This window comes from Gavia stellata, chromosome 32 (assembly GCF_030936135.1).
Source record: "Gavia stellata isolate bGavSte3 chromosome 32, bGavSte3.hap2, whole genome shotgun sequence".
Classification (NCBI taxonomy): Eukaryota; Metazoa; Chordata; class Aves; order Gaviiformes; family Gaviidae; genus Gavia; species Gavia stellata.
In genome coordinates this window covers 5,576,724-5,596,485 of record NC_082625.1, presented here as the reverse complement: position 1 = coordinate 5,596,485, position 19,762 = coordinate 5,576,724, and the positions used below count along the sequence as shown (strand labels likewise).

Sequence of the window (19,762 nt, the reverse complement as noted above, 5' to 3'; positions counted from 1 at the left end):
CATGAGGGACCCCTCCCATAAGGTTCAGCGTCTGGAGCCGGGTGCTGGTCCCTCCCTGGCAGCTTCTGCAGCCCCTGAGCCAGGATCACCGTGCCCAGATCCGAGCATCTCTCTGGGATGTGACATTTGGAGGTGGAGAGGAGAGAGGGGCCCCTCTTGGGGAGGGACGACGACAGTTTACCCCCACCTGCTTAGGACACATCTCTGAACAGGCACAGCACGGCACATCGCTGTCTCCTGCCCCCAGGGACTGCGAGCCCCCCCCATGCCTGTCCCCGGGATGGCGTAAACGCTGCACCCCAAAATCTTCCCCCCTCTGGGGCTGTGCAGGCAGGACAGAGCCCCCCCGAGCTGTACAAGCCAGACAATGCCCCCCGCCCCAGGAGGGCACCACAGACCCCCAGGGCTGTAGAAGCCAGATAGCCCCCCCGGAGCAATGTGGGCAGGACAGACCCCACCCCGGAGCAATATGGGCATGACAGACCCCCCCACCCCGGAGCAATGTGGGCGGGACAGACCCCCCCCCGGAGCAATATGGGCAGGACAGACCCCCCCACCCCGGAGCAATGTGGGCAGAACAGTTCCCCCCGCCCTCGAAGCAATGTGGGCAGGACAGACCCCCCCCGAGCAATGTGAGCAGAACAGATCCCCCCCCCCGGAGCAATATGGGCAGGACAGACCCCCCCCCGGAGCAATATGGACAGGACAGACCCCCCCGCGGAGCAATATGGGCAGGACAGACTCCCCCCCTCAAAGCAATGTGGGCAGGACAGACCCCCCCCGGAGCAATATGGGCAGGACAGACCCCCCCCCCCCCCCCGGAGCAATGTGGGCAGGACAGACCCCCCCCCTCAAAGCAATGTGGGCAGGACAGACCCCCCCCGGAGCAATATGGGCAGGACAGACCCCCCCACCCCGGAGCAATATGGGCAGGACAGACCCCCCCCGAGCAATGTGGACAGGACAGACCCCCCCCCCGGAGCAATATGGGCAGGACAGACCCCCCCCCGGAGCAATATGGGCAGGACAGACCCCCCCACCCCGGAGCAATATGGACAGGACAGACCCCCCCGCGGAGCAATATGGGCAGGACAGACTCCCCCCCTCAAAGCAATGTGGGCAGGACAGACCCCCCCCGGAGCAATATGGGCAGGACAGACCCCCCCCCCCCCCCCCGGAGCAATGTGGGCAGGACAGACCCCCCCCCTCAAAGCAATGTGGGCAGGACAGACCCCCCCCGGAGCAATATGGGCAGGACAGACCCCCCCACCCCGGAGCAATATGGACAGGACAGACCCCCCCGCGGAGCAATATGGGCAGGACAGACTCCCCCCCTCAAAGCAATGTGGGCAGGACAGACCCCCCCCGGAGCAATATGGGCAGGACAGACCCCCCCCTCAAAGCAATGTGGACAGGACAGACCCCCCCCCCGGAGCAATATGGGCAGGACAGACCCCCCCTCCCTCGAAGCAATATGGGCAGGACAGACCCCCCCCCGGAGCAATGTGGGCAGGACATTTCCCCCCCCCCCCCGAAGCAATGTGGGCAGGACAGACCCCCCCCTCCCCGCAGCAATATAGGTAGAACAGCCCCCCCCCCCCCCCAATTAGGGCAGAACCGCCCCCCCCCCTTCCCCCGGGCAACGCGGCCGTGACAACCCCCCCGGGGCCACACGGGCAGGACCCCCCTCGGGCCTGCACAGCACCGGGCTTCCCCCCCCCCCTCCCCAAACCGACTCCCCCTCCTCCCCCCCGGCTGCGGTGAGGGGGGGAGGGTTCGGGGCGGGGGGGGGGGTGGCTCCTTTAAGGCGGGGGCGGCGGGGCTGACGTCAGGAGCTGTTCCCGGTGCTGAAGCAAGATGGCCGCCCGCTAATCAACCGGGGCGGCGGCGGGAGCGGCGGTGAGGGCCCCCCCCCGCATCCCCGGCGCCGCTACCGGGACCATGTCGCTGCTCTGCGTCGGAGGTACCGGGGGGGAGAAGGGGGCATAGGGTGGGGAGGGGGCGGTGGGTCCATTCCGGCTTCCCCGCCGCGCGCCGGTGGAGGGGGGCGGGGGGGGGGGGGGGGGGCCCCCCCCCCCCCCCCCGCCCCCCTCCACCGGCGCGCGGCGGGGAAGCCGGGGGAGATTTAAGGGGTGGGGGTCGTGAGAACGGTTTCATTCACAAAATAAACCGGCGTGGGGATTTATGAATGAACCGGCGGGGGCGGAGCCGGGAGTTGGGGGGGGGGGGGGAAGGGAAAAAGAAGGTGGGGGGGGGGGGGATGTGGGCGCACCCCGCACGTAGAGGGTCAAGTCAGGGGTGTCCCCCCCCCCCCACGCCGTGGGGAGCGCCGGGGAGTGTGTGGGGGGGTTCCCCCCGCATGTCCTACCTCAGCCTCTGCCGTCCATCCCTCTCCGCCTTCCCGCCCCCCCCCGGAGCCCCCGTCTTCCCCCTCCCTCCCCGCATCTCTCCCCATCCCCCCCTAAAACACAGCCCCCACCCCCCAGTGCCCACCCCCACCCGTCCACCCTCCCCTCTCTCCCCAAATACCACCCCCCCACCCCAAGCACCCCCCCCCTCCACGCCCACCCCTCCCGTCTATCCCCGAGCACCCCCACCCCGCAGACACAGCCCCCCGAGTTCCCGAACACCCCCCACCCTAAACATGCCCCATACGTCCCCCCCCAACACCCACATCTATCCCCAACCCCCCGATTCCCCCCCCAAGCACCCCCCAGCCCCCCCCAAGCATCATCTATACCCCAGCCCCTCCGCATTCCCCCCCAAAAAACCCCATACACCCCCAAATCCCCCTATCTTCCCCCCCCCGCGAAACCCTAAATAGCCCCCCCAAGCATCATCTATACCCCAGCCCCTCCACATTCCCACCCCCCCAAAAAACCCCATACACCCCCAAATCCCCCTATCTTCCCCCCCGCGAAACCCTAAATAGCCCCCCCCAAGCATCATCTATACCCCAGCCCCTCCACATTCCCACCCCCCCAAAAAAACCCCATACACCCCCAAATCCCCCTATCTTCCCCCCCCCCCGCGAACCCCTAGATAGCCCCCCCAAATTACGTCCCCGGCCCCCCCCAGCCCCCTATGCCCCTGCAGGCATTGCCCCACCTCAGGCATGGTGATGCTGGGGGGGGTTTGCGGGCAGCTTGGGGGGGGTCAGGGCAGGAACGTGGTGATCTGGTGCTGGCGGGGCCCCAGTTAGGGGTGCTGGTGACCCTATACTGGGAGGAACTGGGGGGAGCGTGCAGGGAGGGGATCCCCGCAGCCCAGCCTGCTGAGACCTGCCCAACTCGGTGCGCAGATGAATCCTGCAGTCTCAGGCTCGGCCTCGCTGGCGGTTGCTCTGAATTGAGTGTTTGGGCTGGGGCTGGGGCTGGGGGGGAAGTCTGGGGGGGTCCCTTTCCCCCCTCAAGTCTGGGGGTGTCTTTCCCCCCTCCCCAGCCCCTGCGGCATCCCGATGGGGAGGGGGTGGTACCTGCGGGTCCCCGGGGGTGGCAGGCTGGAGGTGGCAGAGTGGCAGCTGGGGACAAGGTGGGGCCCAGGGTGTCTGGGATTCCCCCCCCAGTGTCCCTTCCCCGGCGGAAATTGGGAGGAAAATGGGAAAATGGGGGGTCCCCCACGGCTGCCTGAGCTCAGCAGGATGGGGGGGCCGTGCCCCCCCCTCGCCGTGTCCTTGTCCCTTGGGTGCTGTCACAGCCCCGTCTCCCGTGGCAGTGCCACAACGGCTCCCTGCGGCCGGCACCCGTGCCAAAGCCGGCGTGCCTCTGCCTGCCCCCCAGCTGGCCACCAGCCAGCCCCAGATTTGGGGTCCCCCTCCCCGGCAGCGGGAGGGCCACATCTCTACTCCCGATTAAGGGACTGTCACACGCGGTGACACCCTCAGCGAAACCGGGGGCGGATGGTGAGAAACAGCTCCCGGCAGGTTCGGGCTTCCCCCGCCACCCCGTCACCGCTCGCTGGGGACAGCTATTTTTGTCACTCTATTTTTGGGGGTCCCAGGGGTGGAGGTGCTGCCCCAGAGCCTCCCCCAGCCTTCCCCTGCCCCTCCTGGGGGGCCGGGGCCACGCGCAGCCCCCAAGGGCTTCGTGCTGGGGGGACGCGCCTGGGTGACGGGCACCGAAGTGGCCCTGGGAGGCGTGGGGAGAGCGGGAAGTGGGGTGCGTGGCCGGGAGAGGGTGTCTGAGGCAGACAGACAGATGGACGGGTGGGTGGATGGGCATCCGGAGAGACAGACGGACAGACGGATGGACAGATGGATGGAGGGGTGGGGAGACGTGAGCAGGTAGACAGAGGGGTGGGTGGAGAGAGGGAGGGGATGGATGGACAGACGGACAGACAGATGGAAGGAGGGGGTGGATGGAGAGACAGGTGAGTCTCCAGGATGGATGGTCAAAGGGTGGATGGATAGACAGAGGGATGGACGGACAGCGGGATGGACGGATGGACAGACAGGTGAATGGATGGATGGACAGAGGGGTGGCTGGATAGAGGGAGGGGATGGATGGACGGACGGACAGATGGAAGGAGGGGGTGGATGGAGAGACAGGTGAGTGGATGGATGGTCAAAGGATGGACGGACAGAGGGATGGGTGGATGGACGGACAGGTGAGTGGATGGACAGAGGGATGGGTGGATGGATGGACAGGTGAGTGGATGGACAGAGGGATGGATGGACAGAGGGATGGGTGGATGGACGGACAGGTGAGTGGATGGACAGAGGGATGGATGGACAGAGGGATGGGTGGATCGACAGACAAGTGAGTGGGTGGACAGACAGAGGGATGGCTGGATGGACAGAGGGATGGGTGGGTGGACAGACAGGTGAGTGGACGGACAGACAGAGGGATGGACGGACAGAGGGATGGGTGGATGGACAGAGGGATGGGTGGGTGGAGAGACAGGTAAATGGATGGAGGGACAGAGGGATGGGCAGACAGACGGGCCTGTTGCGGGATGCCTACAGCCCAGCCTGGTTTTTCCACCGTTGCCATTCCGATCCCCCACCGGCAGGCCCTGCCTCAGTTTCCCCAACTGCACCCCCCACGGCCCCGAGAGGAGCCTGGGAAGCACCTTGGGTCTTCCAGCCCGTTGTGGGGGTACCCAGCGCCCACGGGGGTCCCGCTGTCCCCAGCTCCTTCTCTGGAGGCCCAGGTTGAGTTTCGCCCGGGACCCGCCACCCCTGCACCAGCTTTGGGGACCCGTTGGTGGGCGGGAGGGCAGCGCAGCCCGTTCGGGGCCGTCAGCCGCAGATGGTGGCAGCAGGACTTCTCCCTGGCAGTAGATGACAGCCGGGAGAGCCACGTGTTCCCTGGGTAATTGTTTGCTCCCGTCAGCTCGGGTATTTTTGGAGCTTTTCCTTCCTCTGCTCTCCCGTTCCGGGAGGCGGCGGCTGGTGGAGAGCAGTCGGCCCCAGCGGGTGCGTCTGGGTCCAGGGCAAGGGCGTGCTCCCATGCCGGGGGTCCCTGTGCAGCTCCAAGCACACGCCACGGGCAGGTCCTCGTACCAAATACTGTATTATAATATAATAATAACAATATACTATCTATAATCTATATAAAATAATACATTATAAATAATAAAATATATACTATTATAATACACAGTGATGCTGCCCGTCCCCACGCAGTCCCCCGGGCTCCCAACCCAGCGACGCCAGGGGATTTTTGGGATCCCAGAGCCTCGTGCCTGGCCTCGAACCAACCCCACCCACGCATGAACCCCCCCCCACCCCTGAGTGAAGCTGCAGCTCCCGGAGTCCTGTGATTCCCCAGGAACACGGCTGCCAGTGACGCGGCTGGCGACCTTCCTTCGGGCAAAGTCGCTGCGTGAGCCGCCCCACGTGTGACCCTCTCGGCGGCACAGGGCAGGCGGCCGAGCTGAAGGATCCCCAGTTATTTTCTGAGCGGTGTGCTGAGGCTGAGCCAACCGTTCCCCCCATGCCTCAGTTTCCCCAGAGGTACCCCGGGGCCAGGCCAGGGCTGCTCATGCCGTGCTGCCTCCTCCGAACCCCGCCAGGCACGTGGAGCTGGCGGCGGCCCCCGCGGCCCCTCCAGTGCTGGCGGCGGGTGATAAGCGGCTGGCGAGTGGCACGTCTCTGAAATCAAATTACCTTTGATATCGCCAGGGCTATTTTCATCCCTCCTCGGTCACGTTGGTCCTCCACCCGCTGGCACCCACGTCATTTAACTGTTCTCCGGGTGCTGTGTCATTCCCTCCACGCCTGGTCCCCTCCCGTGAGCCCCGAGGACACCCCACGGCCCCGCCACCCCCTGGCATCAGCAGCGTTGGTACCCGGCTCTGCCCGGCTGCCTGTTTGCCTCCCCACACGGTGGGCAAAACCTGGGTACCACCCCCCCTGCACCTCCCGCTCGCAGCACTGGCGTAAAGCTGGGGTGGGGGGGATCAGCCAGAATTGGGGGTGTTTGTTCCCATGGTGCTGAGCAGGATCCGGCCCAGATGCAACCACCCCCCCCCCCCCCAAGTTGGGAGGGGTCCCCAATGGGCAGGATGGGAACCAGCCCCTCGGTGCCCCTGGGATGGGGATGGGGATGGGGTGCAGTGGGGGGTGTTTTGGGGGTCCCTGCTGCAGCGGAGTGGGGGGAGCATCTCCGCCACCCCTGGGGCTGCTGTGGGGTGCAGGAGGGTTACAGCCCCCCCCCCATCCCCGGGTTTTCCATATGAAATCTGGGTCAGCAGTTTGGGAGACGGCGAGAGCCTTAAGCCTGGCGCTGTGGGGCTGGTGCCCCATGGCGGGTCCAGAGCTGGGGGAAGGTTCCCCCAACCCCCCCATTTCCCTCCCCCCCGGATGTGTACGGTAACATCATTTGTTTCCCCAAATGGATCCGAATTCAGAAGCGGGGGGGCGAGGGGGGTTAAACACCCCCTCAATAGAGGAAGGCTGATCATTTGGGCTTGCAATGAGATGTCTCAAGTTGTCCCAAAGTGGCAGGTTTTTTGGGGGGGCCTTTGCTCCCCTCTGGTCCCCACCTCCAGCTCATGCCTGATCCCCTTCCCTCATGCCTGGCACTGGGGACTCCTGATTTACACCAACAGGAGGGATCCCACCTTGCAGCGGGTGTGGGGGGGGGTGGCAGCCAGGCCTGGGGTCCTCCCACCCCCTTGGCACCCTGGTGGGGGTCCCCAGCCCCCCAGATGGGGCTCTCACGCTGAATCTCTTCCCTCCCTCTCTGTCCCCGCAGTTAAAAAGGCCAAGTTCGACGGGCCCCAAGGTAAGCGGCCGCCCCACCTGCCTGCCCCCCTGGGGGGGCCCAGGGCGAGGGGCTCGGCTCTTGGGCTGGTTGGATGTGGCAGCATCGGAGGAAGGGCTGGGGGGTGGCGAGGGGACCCCAGGCTCAGCCTCAGCTCTGGAGGCGTCGTTTAGCAAGTGGTGGGGGAGGACACACAGACACGGGGTGTCCCGGACAGGGTGGAGGGGCTCGCAGCCAAGCCACCCCTGGCAGCGGTAGGGTCCGTCCTGCCTGGGTGACTGGGGTGCTGAGGGCAGTGCGGGGGGACCCCATGAGAGGGTGGCGGTGGGGGGTGTCCAGGGGGTGGGGGCATGGTTGGGGTGGGAGGGTGCTGGGGGGCCGCTTCACCCTCCGCTTGCTCCCGCAGAGAAGTTTAACACCTACGTGACACTGAAGGTGCAAAATGTCAAGAGCACAACCATCGCGGTGCGGGGCAACCTGCCCTCCTGGGAGCAGGACTTCATGTTGTGAGTGTCCAGGGGCCACCCCAGGGTCCCCCGGCCCTGCTGCTCCCCCGTACCCCCCCCAATCAGGGGGAGATCCCCCACTGCCGGTGCTCCCCCTGACCCCAGCCCTGGGGGGCTCGCCTGAGTCCTGGGGCCGAGGGGGCAGGCGGAGGCTGGGGTGGCCCCAGGGGCTGCTGGTGGGTGGGGGGTGACCTGACGCCTCTCCCCCATCCCCAGCGAGATCAACCGGCTCGACCTTGGCCTGACGGTGGAGGTGTGGAACAAGGGGCTCATCTGGGACACCATGGTGGGGACGGTGTGGATCCCCCTCCGGACCATCCGACAGTCCAATGAGGTAGGGAGCCAAGCACGTCCTGCCCCACCGCCGGACCCTAAGGGACATGTAGCCACCCCACTGGCTGTCCTCTGCTGGGGGCAGAGCCTTCCCCATCCCTGCTTGGAGAGGACCCTGTGTACGTGGGGTCGTGGGGCTGGGGAAGAGGGGTCCCTGGCAGCTCTCCTCACCCCTATTTTGGCCCCGCAGGAGGGCCCTGGGGAATGGCTCACGCTCGACTCCCAGGTTATCATGACCGACAACGAGATTTCGGGCACCAAGGACCCCACTTTCCACCGTATCCTCCTTGACACCCGCTTCGAACTGCCGTTGGGTGGGTACCGTCCCCGGGCACCCCAGGACCAGGGTGCATCCTTCCTTGCTTCCAGCCCCAGGGATGCTCATGGGGTTTGGGGTTGGGGCTGGGGGTCTGCAGCCCCAAGAGCTGGGGGGTTGTTTGTGGGGGGGATACGTGCACCAATCGGGGTCTTTGCCCTTGCAGATATCCCCGAGGAGGAGGCCAGGTATTGGGCCAAGAAGCTGGAGCAGCTCAATGCCATGCGGGACCAAGACGATGTAAGTCAGTGCAGAGTCAGGCCCAGGGCGAGGGCTGGGCAGGGAGCAGCAGTGCTGCGAGCAGGCAGCCCTTACCAGCCTGTCTCTCCCCAGTACGCCTTCCAGGAGGAGCAGGAAAAGCCTCTGCCCGTACACAGCTCCCAGTGCTGTAAGTGCTGCCCTGTCCCTGCCCCGCAGCGGGACCCCCCCACTGCCCCGTCCCCCCAGCTCCCTGCACCGGGGATGCACAGGAGCAGGGTCCGTGCCTGCCTTGAGGTGCTGGACCCCAACCCAAGTGGGGCTCAACCTCACCCCACACCCTGTCCCTGTTCCCATCCTCCCTCCCGTGTCTGCCGGTGTTTCTTTGCTGTCTCCCTGCCCCACAGTGCGTGAGCCCTCCCGTGGGGCTGAGCTGTAGGGCAGAGGGGTGGAGGGGGCATGGCAATGGGGCTGGTAAGGACAGTCCCCCGGGGAGCCTGGGCGAGGGGCAGCGAGGCTGGCGAGGTGGCTGCTCGGTGGGGACACTGGCAGAGGTGTCTGGGGGATTTGGGGTGGCAGCTCAGTTTGTCCCAACCTGTGCCTCGGTTTCCCCTTCTGTAATCACACCAGGGCCATGCACAGCCCGGCACTGTCCCAAGCTCTGCCCCTGCGCCCAGCCCCAGCCCCTGTCCCCTGTGCAGTACAATGCCACCATGCCTAGCCATAGCACTGTTCCCAGCCTGGGTCGGTGTCACCGTGCTCAGGTCTGGGCACTGTCCCCAGTGCCCCATCCCTGTCCCGCCTCGGTACTGCATTGCACACCCCCAGTCCCTGTCCCCAGCACGGCTCAGTGCCAATATGCCCCATCCTGGGTACTGTCCCCAACCCATCTTGGGGCACTGTCCCCATCCCAACTCGGTGCCACCATGCCTGGGAGATGCTGGTTCCTCCCAGCCAGCTCCTGCTGCTGCCCTGGAGCTGCCTCCATCTTTATTGTTTCTGCTCCTTTTTTCTGTAGGCAACTGGAATTATTTTGGCTGGGGAGAACAGCAGAGTAAGTATCCTGTCCCCTCCTGTCCTCCCAGCCTGGGGGTCCCCAGCGCATCCCCCTTTGCTGTGCCGTAGCCTGGCCTGGGGCTCAGGGGACCTGGAGCTTGGGTCCAGCCTGCGGCTTTGCACTGTGGCTCTGTGCTGGGTGATGACGGAGGCACCGAGCACCCTGTCCTGGGCAGGGCTGTCCCCACAGGCTGGCCGGCACACGGCACTGTGAGGCTCTGTGCCCTCGGGGTGCCCTCGTGGCAACGAGCAACTCGGGCTTTGCCTCTGTGGCCGAACGGACATCGGTGGGGCAGAGGGAGGGTCCCCGCAGCCTGTCCTCCTCTTCCCCCTTCCGTATATCCCATTTCCCCCCTTCGCCCTCCCCTCATCCCCCAAACCCCCTTTCTGCAGAGGGGAACACGTGCAGCTTGCCCCTCACCCCTTCCTGGGTCCGTCTCCCCAGCACGGTCCCACAGTGGTGGGGACACGGTGGTGGCAGTAGTGAGGCTGTGCTGGGCGTGTGGCATATTTGGGGCATCCCTGGCCGCAACAGCCACGGGGCCGTCCCCTGTCCCACTCACTGCGGCCCCTTGCAGATGATGACCCCGACAGCACAGTGGATGACCGGGACAGCGATTACCGCAGCGAGACCAGCAACAGCATCCCGCCGCCGTACTACACCACCTCCCAGCCCAACGCCTCCGTCCACCAGTACCCCATGAGGCACCAGCAGCAGAGCTCCCGCGACTCCTACACCGACTCCATGCAGAGCTACGAGATGGACTACTCAGACCAGCGTCCCATCAGGTAGCGTCAGCGCAGCCAGCTCCCCACCGGGACCTGCTCTCTCAATCCCCCCCACAGGTGGCAGAGGCCAATGGGTCCCCAGGGTGACGCCAGGGACGGCGCTCCCAGGGCGGTGGGTGACAGAGGGAAGGGTGCTGAGACGAGGAAGAGGGGGATGGCGCCAGCCCCAAGCCTTTCCTTCTCACTGGAAAGTTTTCAAGGTCTTTTGGGTCACCGCCCTCCTCTGTCCTCACTGGGATTCGGGACCCCCAAGCCCCGGTTGTCCTTGCTGGGAGCTGAACTAGTGGGGTGTGGCCTGGCTGGGGATGCAGATGTGGCTGTAGGCAGAGCCGCAGGCAGGGACGCCTGCCCAGCGCTTTGTTCCCGTGGTCGCAGCACGGCCCGGTTCCTCGCCAGCGGCCAGCCCAAGGTGCCAGCCCCGTCCACCAGGACGGAGCCTCCCTGCCGGCATCCCCACAGCAGCAGGAGATGCCGGGACGTGGCGGGTGGCGGCGGCGGGGCACCCGGAACCTCGCTGATCATCTTCCTCTCCTCCCCGGCAGACGCTATGGTAGCATAGACTCTGCCGCAAACGGACGCAGCGACGCTGAGTCCGCTTCCGAGTCGAGCAGGCGGACCAGCCGCCAGCCTTCCCTTGAGAGCAGGCGGTCCCTAGACCTATCGGATAGGTGGGTCGCTACCTCGTCGCGTGCCGTGTGCCGTCGCAGAGTGCTGTGGTCGGTCCTTGCAGCCATGGTGAGGCCAACACCAGTCCCGGCAAGGGCGGCCTCGTGCCGCCGCGGGGTCCCCCTCTCCCCACCCCGGACCGCCTTGCAGAGGCACAGCGTTGGGATGCTCCAGGCGCCTCTTGGCCCCGTGGCGTTCTTTCTTGCTGCTGCACCCCAGTTCATGGGGATGATGCCCCAGCATCCTGGTCCTGCTTGCCGGCACAGCGACTGTCTGGCAGCACTGCTGCCTGTTCCCCGTCGTGCCAGTGGGTATGGGAGCTGGGGCCTCGGGTACTCAAATGTCACCCGGTGGTTTCTGGTCACCTCCCAGGGAGCACCTGGCTGGGCAAAAGCCTTGCGCAGGGATTTGGGACCCTCACGATGTGCCAAGGGCCCCTCTCCCACCTCTGGCCAGGATCAGGCTGGGGAGATGAGGGGTTTCCAGGCATGAGCCGTGTCTCCTGCACCCCTGTGCCCTCTTCCCAAGGTACCTGGATGCTGCCAGTACCCTTCCCTGCTGGGACCAGCCTGGGCGTCCCCCAGCATCCTCCTCCCTGCCGTGTCCCCTGGCTCCCCACTGCCTGGTCCAGCCACCCTGGGCCCAGGGCTCTGCCCATCCCGTCCCCTTGTCCCCTTCCCCCTTGCCCACCCCTGAGCCCTGGCTGCCGGTGCTGGAGACGTGGTGTCGGCCTCTTCCTAGGCATGTCCCTGTCCTGTCTGCATGTTTGCTTATGTGAACCTCTCCCCACGGAGCCCCGCGGCCGCCCTGTCCCCGGCAGCCTCCTGGGTCACAGGGAGCCTCTCTGCGCCGCTGCTCCCCGAGGCGCAGGCGGCTGTGAGAGGGGGACGCCGGAAGGGCCGGGGCCCAGTGGGGCAGAGGGGGCGGTGGGAAGGGGTCTGGCCTGGCAGGGAGAGTGGAGAGGGGACCCCCGGGTAGGGATGATGGGGTTAAGGGGAGTGATGGGGTTGAGGGAGTGTCCTTGGAGAGGGGGTGCCCGGGAGGTGTACAGGGAGCGCTGGAATCTCAGGGTAGAGGTTGGGTGACAGATCGGTGGGTTGGGGGCAGGACGGGGTGTCTGACAGAAGCAGGAGGCAGGATCTGGCTGGGGGTGCTGCCTGGCTACACTCTGCCCCCACCCCTGGCAGGGGTCAGCCGAGGGGACAGACACCGTCCCCCATGTCCCCACGCTCGGCCCAGACACAGCCAGGAAGGTCAGACCCCTGAGAGTGCCCCAGCCTGGGGGGCTCGTCCCAGCCCACGGAGTCTCCTGGGTCTGTGCCTTCGACTCCCAGGATGAGGAGCCCGGTGCTCACCTGGGCCTGTGCCCTGGGGGAGCCGCACGTCCTCCCGCCTGCGGTGCAGGGACCCCGGGACTCTGGCTGGGGCGGCACGGGGCAGGCAAGGCTGGGGCACGGACCCACGGGAGCCCTGTCCTTGTCTCCCCGCGGCCCCGCAGCCCCACAGGGAGCAGCCGCTACGCCTCGTCGGCCGAGCTGAGCCAGGGCAGCTCCCAGCTGAGCGAGGACTTCGAGAACGAGAGCCTGCGGGATTCGGAGCTGGATGAGCGGGACGGCGACTCCTACCACTCCTGCCACAGCTCCGTCAGCTACCGCAAGGACTCGCCCCGCTGGGAGGAGGAGGATGATGACCTCTATCTGGAGGAGGAGGAAGAAGAGGAGGAAGAGTTCAATGAGGACTACAGTGAGAACGAGGAAGGCTACCCCAAGGAGGAGGAGGAGGAGGAGGACCTGCGGGAGCAGGGCACCTATGAAACCCCCGAGCACGATGCCTACCCCCCACCGCAGAAAGCCCCTGGGCAGCAGCAGCAACAGGTCCCGCAGCAGCAGCAGCAGCAGCAGCAGCAACTGCAGCAACCCCAGCTGGTCCCACAGCTGAAGCCACAGCAGCAGGAGAGGAAGGAGGAGAGGAAAGAGGAGAGGAAGGAGGAGAAGGACACCTCTGCCCCCCAGGAAACCCCAGAGGCCCTCCAGGCCCAGCGGGGAGCGGATGAAGCTCCCCTGCAAGAGGCGGCCCCCGAGCCCGAGCCCCCGAAGCCGGCTGAGAGGTAGGAGGGAGATGTTGACCTGCAGCGTCCTTGGGATGGCACCGTGCCCTGTGACACTGAGGGTGCTCTGGAGGTGGCCCGGGGCTGGTGCTGCTGGTGCCAAGGGACAGCGCCAGGGACCTTCTGCGCTGTCTGGGGCTTTTTCTGAGGCATCGAGGTGGGAGAAGCCCACCCAGTGCCACCCAGGCGAGGGTCAGCCCCACTCAGGCACGCTGCCCTGGCCCAGCCTCCGGTGCCGCACTAAGCAGGGGCAGAGCTCAAGGGGCTCGAGATCCTGCCAGGGCTACCGGGGGTGCAGGTTTATAACCTGGGACAACCCTGGGGATGGGGGAAGCGGGGGCTTGGGGCTGCAATTCCTCTCCTCTGGCTGAAGCTATTGGCTCTGTGGATGGAGGGGGTACCCCGGAGCTTGGCACGGTCAGAGGAGGAAATTTCCTTCACAGGAGTCAATCCTCTCCCTAGGCCACTGGTAAAAGCTCATCCGTGGCCTCCTGTGCTGTACAGATGAATTATTTGGTGGCCAGATCCCTGGTACAGCACGTGAATAATTCATATATCGGTCTTTGTCTTTAATTCCTGAACACGTCCATGTTTCCTGGGTTCGGTGAACACCACTGCTCTGCGCAGAGGGGAAGCGTGATGGGCTTTTTCAGTCTTCTGTTTAGTTTAAATTACAGACCAGAGCTGGGGAATCTCTAATTTACAAGAATGCGTAGTGAGCTTTTTTTAAAAACAATACGTATTTAGGCCCGAGGGCTGGCTAGAGTCCTGGCGAAGGTGGCCCTAGTTCATGTCTGCCTGCGGTGCCTTCTTCTCCAGGCAGGGGGCTTGGGGGGGTCCCACGCTGGGCACTGGGGACCGTGGATTAGTGCTGAGGACCCCAGGTTAATGCTGAGGACCCCAGAACAGCGCTGAGGATCCCAGATTAGCGCTGGGGACCACAGATTAGCACAGGCAAGGCCCCACGGGGCTGGTTTGGGCATGTTCATCGCCTGAGCTCCCCACGGCCTCCTCCCAGCCTGGTTCTGGGCACACACCTCCAGTGTCACATCACACCAGGCTCCCCAGGAGGCTGGGATGTTTGGAGGATTTATTTTCTTTTCCTCCATGTCTTGATTTTGCAAGAGAGGAGAAAAAAAACCCGCAACAACCAGCACGTCCAGGCTGGCAGGTCCCCCTGGGCTCGGAGCCACGGGGGTGTTGGCCGCTCTTAACCCCAGGAGGTCCCAGCGTGGTGGGAAGCGGCCAGAGGACATCCTGCTGGGGAGATGAGGGGTGAAGGATGTTTAGTCCACGTGCTTGTGTCACCGGCAGTCCCCTGACCCTTGGCTCCTTGAGGGATCCCTCCGTGTTGCTTGGGTGCTCAGGGCAGAGTGTCCCAAGGGAGGGGGAACTCCTGGCTTCTCCCCATCACTCTGCCTTGACTGTCCTGCCCTTTGCAGTGGGACTTGCTACATTTTTAGAGTCCTTCCTGGTAGCAAGAGGGAATTTTTGCCATGGCCACGCTGGCTCAAGTCCCATCAGGATCCCTAAATTGCAGCCTCAGTCCTGCCCGGGGTGTGGGGACTGACCCCCCCCTCCCCAGAGCCGTGCTGGGAGGTGAGCAAGGTGTGTGTGCTTGCAGGGAGCAGGCAGAGGTGGAGGTGCAGGACCCCAAAGCACGAGCCAAAGCCAACTGGCTGAGAGCCTTCAACAAGGTCTGCATGCAGCTGCAGGAGGTGAGCAACCCTGCGGCCGCCCGCCGCCACCTCCCAGTGCCGGCCACGTGCTGGGCTGGGGGCACAGCCCCTTCCCGCGCCCGGACATCTTCCAGACACGTCCGCTCCCCGACCCCGTGGACATCCCACACCCTGAGGGCAGTGGGGACCGGGGGGGCCCCAACAGTGGTGGTCCCGCAACCCCGTTCACACCAAGTGGGACCCCCACGAGGGGCAGGGAGTGCTGAGGACCTTCCCCCGGTGTGTGCTGCATGCGGTGTGCTGGTGCGAGCCCCTCCGCCCTCTCCCCTGTATTGAGTTGACAATTTTCTGTTCTGTTTTTAGACTCCATCCTCCATCTTTTCTTTTTGTTTTGGCTCTGGATTTGCCCCCCGGGGCTTTGAACCCCCTCCCCACCGCTTCTGTTTTCAGTTGTCCACCACCATGGCCCTTGCGCCCGCGTCTCCCCTTCCTGCAGGGAAGGGGTGTAGCCTGCCTGCAGGTAAGCATGTCCAACGGGAAGGACCCAGTAACGTGTGTGGCTTCCCTGTGTGTGTATGTGTGTGTGTGCAGGGATTGCCCCATGAGGGAGGTATAATTGGCTCTTTCCTCCCTTCTCCCCCCAAATAATCCCCTCCCTGCAAGGGAGGTGGCACTCTGCGACGGTCCCTGCACACACCCCATCCCCAGTGTGCTCTGGCTTTTCCCCGCACTTCTCTCCAACTGCCTGTGGGTCCATGCGGACCTACTGAGCCTTTCCAACGATGCTTCTCCACTCCCCCAAACCTTGAATTTTTGCACGGTACAGCCATCCCCACTGCTTTGCCAGCCCGAGCCCCTCTGCTGAAGCCTGCCCACCGCTTCCCCAGCTCAGCTTCTTGAAGATAATATATTCCCAGTGTGAGCTCTTTGCTGGAAAGAGCCCCATCGTTTTAGGAACACGCTTTTTTCCGCCCACCCTGTAAAACCTTTACATGCTTCCCCAGCGCTGTGGGCACCAGCTGGGCGCTCAGCTGCCAGCAGCACCGAGCCCCGGGGAGGGCTGCCACGCGCGCCGGGTGCTCAACGCTGCGCCCATGACGGTGGCCCCGTGTCTTGCAGGCCCGCGGGGAAGGCGATGGAGAAGCTAAATCCCTGTGGTTCAAAGGCGGGTGAGTAAGTGGGGAAACCGGTACTTTCTGCCTCCCTGGGGTCTTGCGGGCTGCTTTCCCCTCCTCATTAGGATGTGATTAACGAGCTTGTTAGGGGGCTGGCGTGGGGAAGCGTTGCTGAGCTGTGGGCATGCGGGGGGCCAGATGAATGCTGGTCGCTCGGTGCTTTTGGAGGAGCCAGCAGAGATGCCACCACTCCATGTCCCCGGGAGGTGCTGCTGAGGGGGAGAGCGAGGAGGTGAGTGGGTTGGGACGGGACCGAGCTGGGGTGGCGGCTCCCACTTCTCTCCTGCCATCTGGGACTCGAGGTGCCATGGGGAACCCTGAACCTCTCGCTTGGACGGGCTGTGGCTCTCGCCTCCGTCTCGCCCTCGCAGGCAGCCCTGCCGCTGACCCAGGCAGAACCTGGCAGGTTTCCTTGAGAACCTGCCAGATCATGCCGGGGTTTTCTTGCGGACAGGGCTGGAGGCTGTGAAGCGGCACTTCTGCCTGAGCCGCGCAGCCTGGGTTTCTCTCGCAGTAGAATGGCTCGGTGCTCACCTTTGGTGTGCCAGAGGGAAACCCCAGCTCTCCCGCTCCACGCTGCAAAGCTAAGCCAAACGGGCTATTCTTTTCCTGCGTTTCACTTTCATGCCACTGAAGCAAAATGTCTTCACGTGGGGACAATCGCAGTTTTCTGCCAGAATCCCCTTCCTCCCAGTTTTCAGTCCCGTGTTCCCTGCCTCGGCTGGGGTGACCACAGGGATGGGGGTCCCACAGATGGGTCCCGGGCCACCCAGGGGTTGCTCTTCAGTCCTGTCTGCCAAGTCCTGAGCGACCATGGGGCAATAGCACGGGGCCCCTTCCTGCCTCAGTTTCCCCTTCCCCGCTGACTCTCGTCTTTCTTGCAGGCCTGGTGGCGGGCTGATAATTATAGACAGCATGCCGGACATACGCAAGCGAAAACCCATCCCCCTAGTTAGCGATTTGGTGAGGTTCCTCCTAACGCCTTGCACCACACAGCTGCCGGCTTCGCTCCCGCTGCGCCCCGCTGGACTGCATCGTCCGTCCGTCCGCCCCGGCTGGCGCTTGCCGGGCGCCCGTGCCCTGCTCCCCAGCTGCCTCTAACATGGCTTGTGTTTTCTGTTTTCTTTTCTCCGGCCTGCCCGGGCCGTTCCTGGCGGCAGGGGGGCGGCAGTAAGGTTTCTGCGCTGCATTAACAGCATGCCCGACATTAAGCCTGGACGCAAACCTCTCCCTCTAGTCAGCGATCTGGTGAGCGCGGTCCGAGGGGTTAAAGAGAGAACACCCTTGGGTGCTGCCGGCCAGCCTGCCCAGCCTCCTCCAGCCCCACAGCGGGGGGGAAGGGGTGTCCCAGGCTGTTTTTGGGGGTCTCCTGGCCCTGACCCTCGCAGCTGGGAGCTGTGAGGATGGCACAGCTGGGCTCTCCCCACCCCAGGGTGCTTCTCTTTAACGGAGCTCCGGGGCCCTGTTCCTACACCAAGCATCAGCCCAAGGCTTCCCGGGGCTGTGTCTGGTTTCCCATTTTTTTACTGGCGCTGCGTCCCCGATCCCTTCCTGTCCCATGTTGCCATAGGCTCCCTGCAGCCCACGCCGCACTGGTGCCGGGCAGATAGACCCATGTACCAGAGGAGGGGGAGCGCTGGCTTTTCTGAGCTGCGCGGACCCTGTGCTCCTGTCCCCACTGTTGTCATGCTGTGCCGCTACAGCCCAGTCCCCATGCTGGGATCCCATCCAGCCACTGGACTGTAATGCACAGGGTCACTCTGCTGTCACCCCCCTGGTGACAAGAGACAGCAATTTTGGAAACCAGACACCCTTTGCACCCAGAATTAGGTGCCCTTCACCTCCTTCCCCCTCTCTTTACACCTTGCCGCCTCCACTTTGTGCCCTCCCCAGGGTGCCTCCATCCTGTCCCCAACTCGCCTGTCCTCTCCCATCCCGCTGTCCCCCCCTTGCTGCCCTCACCCCGGTGCCCTTCACCCCCCCAGCCCGCTTGGGCAGCCGCTGATGCTTCTGCACTGTGCTGTGTCGCTGTCGGGGTTTTGGGGTGTTGGGTTGTGGGTGGTGATGGGGAGGGCAGGGTGCGGGGGTCAGGCGGGGCCGGTGCCTTTCCCTGCTGGGATCTGGTAGGCTGCAGCCAGTGCTGTGGCTTGGGGTGGGAACCCCCCCAGGGACTGGCCCGGCGCTGGGTGAGGGCTTGGTGTTGCCCCGAATCCCACTCGTTCCAGCAGGGAAAGGGCCAGGACTCGCTCTGCTGTGAGGTGCCTCGAACTAACGGCCTTTTATTCCCCCCTCGCTGGCGCTGGCTGCCCGCAGGCAATGGTAAGTGCCCCCCACCCCGGTGTCCCTGGGTCTCAGACACATGTCGAGAGGCTCTGCACTGCAGGGGCTGAACTGGGAGTGTCGCGGGCCGCTGAACTGGTTCCAGTCCCACTGCAGAGTGGTGGGGTGCTTTGCAGCGCTGGCATCACTGGGAGCTGGGATGTCCCCACTGCCAGCCCGTGCAGCCAGCACCCACCCCTCTCTGGGGTGGGGGTCCGTCCCAGGTGTTTTACGGCCATTGGGACCCCAAAGGAGAGCGGGAGGGACACCCCGTGCTCTGCCAGATCTGGGAACTGTCTTTCTTTCCCACAGTCCCTGGTCCAGTCCAGGAAAGCGGGAATCACATCCGCACTGGCCTCGAGCACCTTGAACAATGAGGAGCTGGTAGGTGCTGGGGTGTGGGGCGGTCACGGTGGGAGGGCTGAGCCTCGGGCCGGCAAAGGAGATGCGGTGTCCGCACCACACCAGCATCAGCCTCTGGCGATGCCAAAGCAGCCATGGTGCTCCCGGCTGCACCTGGGGTGGGTGGTGTTTGTCCTCTGCCCTGCTCGTCCGCACCCAGCGGTGACATTGCGCGTGGCCCAGCACCTGTGGACGGGCTCTCCGCACCCTGCTGCACGCTTCAGCTGCCCTTTGTTGCCTGAGCTTTTCTCCCCCTCTCTCTTTCATCCTTGCACAGAAAAACCATGTTTACAAGAAGACCCTGCAAGCCTTAGTGTACCCCATCTCCTGCACGACGCCCCACAACTTTGAGGTGTGGACGGCCACCACCCCCACCTACTGCTACGAGTGCGAGGGGCTGCTTTGGGGCATCGCCCGGCAGGGCATGCGCTGCGCCGAGTGTGGCGTCAAGTGTCACGAGAAGTGCCAGGACCTGCTCAATGCCGACTGCCTGCAGAGTAAGGAGCTGTCGCCTGCAGCCTCATCCCTTCTCGTTTTGGAGAGGGAGGAGGGAGCGGCCCCGGGGAGAGCTGGACTCCCACCTTGTGCATGGGGGAAGTGGTGAGCAGGGGAGGGTGTGGACCCCTCCAGGTTTGAATTCATTCATGCACGGTGGGCTTGGGGAGCTCTCGGCTCTCTCCGGGATGCCGCCTGCCCCCCGGGTCTCACCCATGGCTGTCCTCTCCCAGGAGCAGCGGAGAAGAGCTCCAAGCACGGAGCGGAGGACCGGACCCAGAATATCATCATGGTGCTCAAGGACCGCATGAAGATCCGGGAGCGCAACAAGCCGGAGATATTTGAGCTGATCCAGGAGGTGTTTGGGGTTACCAAGACCACACACACGCAGCAGATGAAGGCAGTGAAGCAGAGTGTCCTGGACGGCACCTCCAAATGGTCGGCCAAGATCAGCATCACAGGTAGGTGCCTGTTGCGCCTGGACCATGTGCCGTGGGGGACCACGCGGCTGTC

The 19,762-nt window shown here is 64.7% G+C and overlaps 1 protein-coding gene across 1 annotated transcript in view; it reads left to right on the top strand.

Moving 5' to 3' along the window:
• Positions 1-1,941: 1,941 nt before the first annotated feature.
• The window catches only part of UNC13A (unc-13 homolog A), a 36,402-nt gene continuing 18,581 nt past the window's right edge, over positions 1,942-19,762 (top strand). The window contains exons 1-18 of the mRNA XM_059831648.1: positions 1,942-1,963; positions 7,200-7,229; positions 7,615-7,714; positions 7,931-8,048; positions 8,238-8,361; positions 8,530-8,603; positions 8,697-8,751; positions 9,580-9,615; positions 10,196-10,406; positions 12,571-12,946; positions 13,106-13,179; positions 14,804-14,897; positions 15,978-16,027; positions 16,918-16,996; positions 18,347-18,352; positions 18,665-18,736; positions 19,032-19,251; positions 19,483-19,710. Of these exons, the coding sequence (XP_059687631.1) occupies positions 1,942-1,963; positions 7,200-7,229; positions 7,615-7,714; positions 7,931-8,048; positions 8,238-8,361; positions 8,530-8,603; positions 8,697-8,751; positions 9,580-9,615; positions 10,196-10,406; positions 12,571-12,946; positions 13,106-13,179; positions 14,804-14,897; positions 15,978-16,027; positions 16,918-16,996; positions 18,347-18,352; positions 18,665-18,736; positions 19,032-19,251; positions 19,483-19,710 (1,969 nt within the window). The remainder of the gene's footprint in view (positions 1,964-7,199; positions 7,230-7,614; positions 7,715-7,930; positions 8,049-8,237; positions 8,362-8,529; positions 8,604-8,696; positions 8,752-9,579; positions 9,616-10,195; positions 10,407-12,570; positions 12,947-13,105; positions 13,180-14,803; positions 14,898-15,977; positions 16,028-16,917; positions 16,997-18,346; positions 18,353-18,664; positions 18,737-19,031; positions 19,252-19,482; positions 19,711-19,762) is intronic.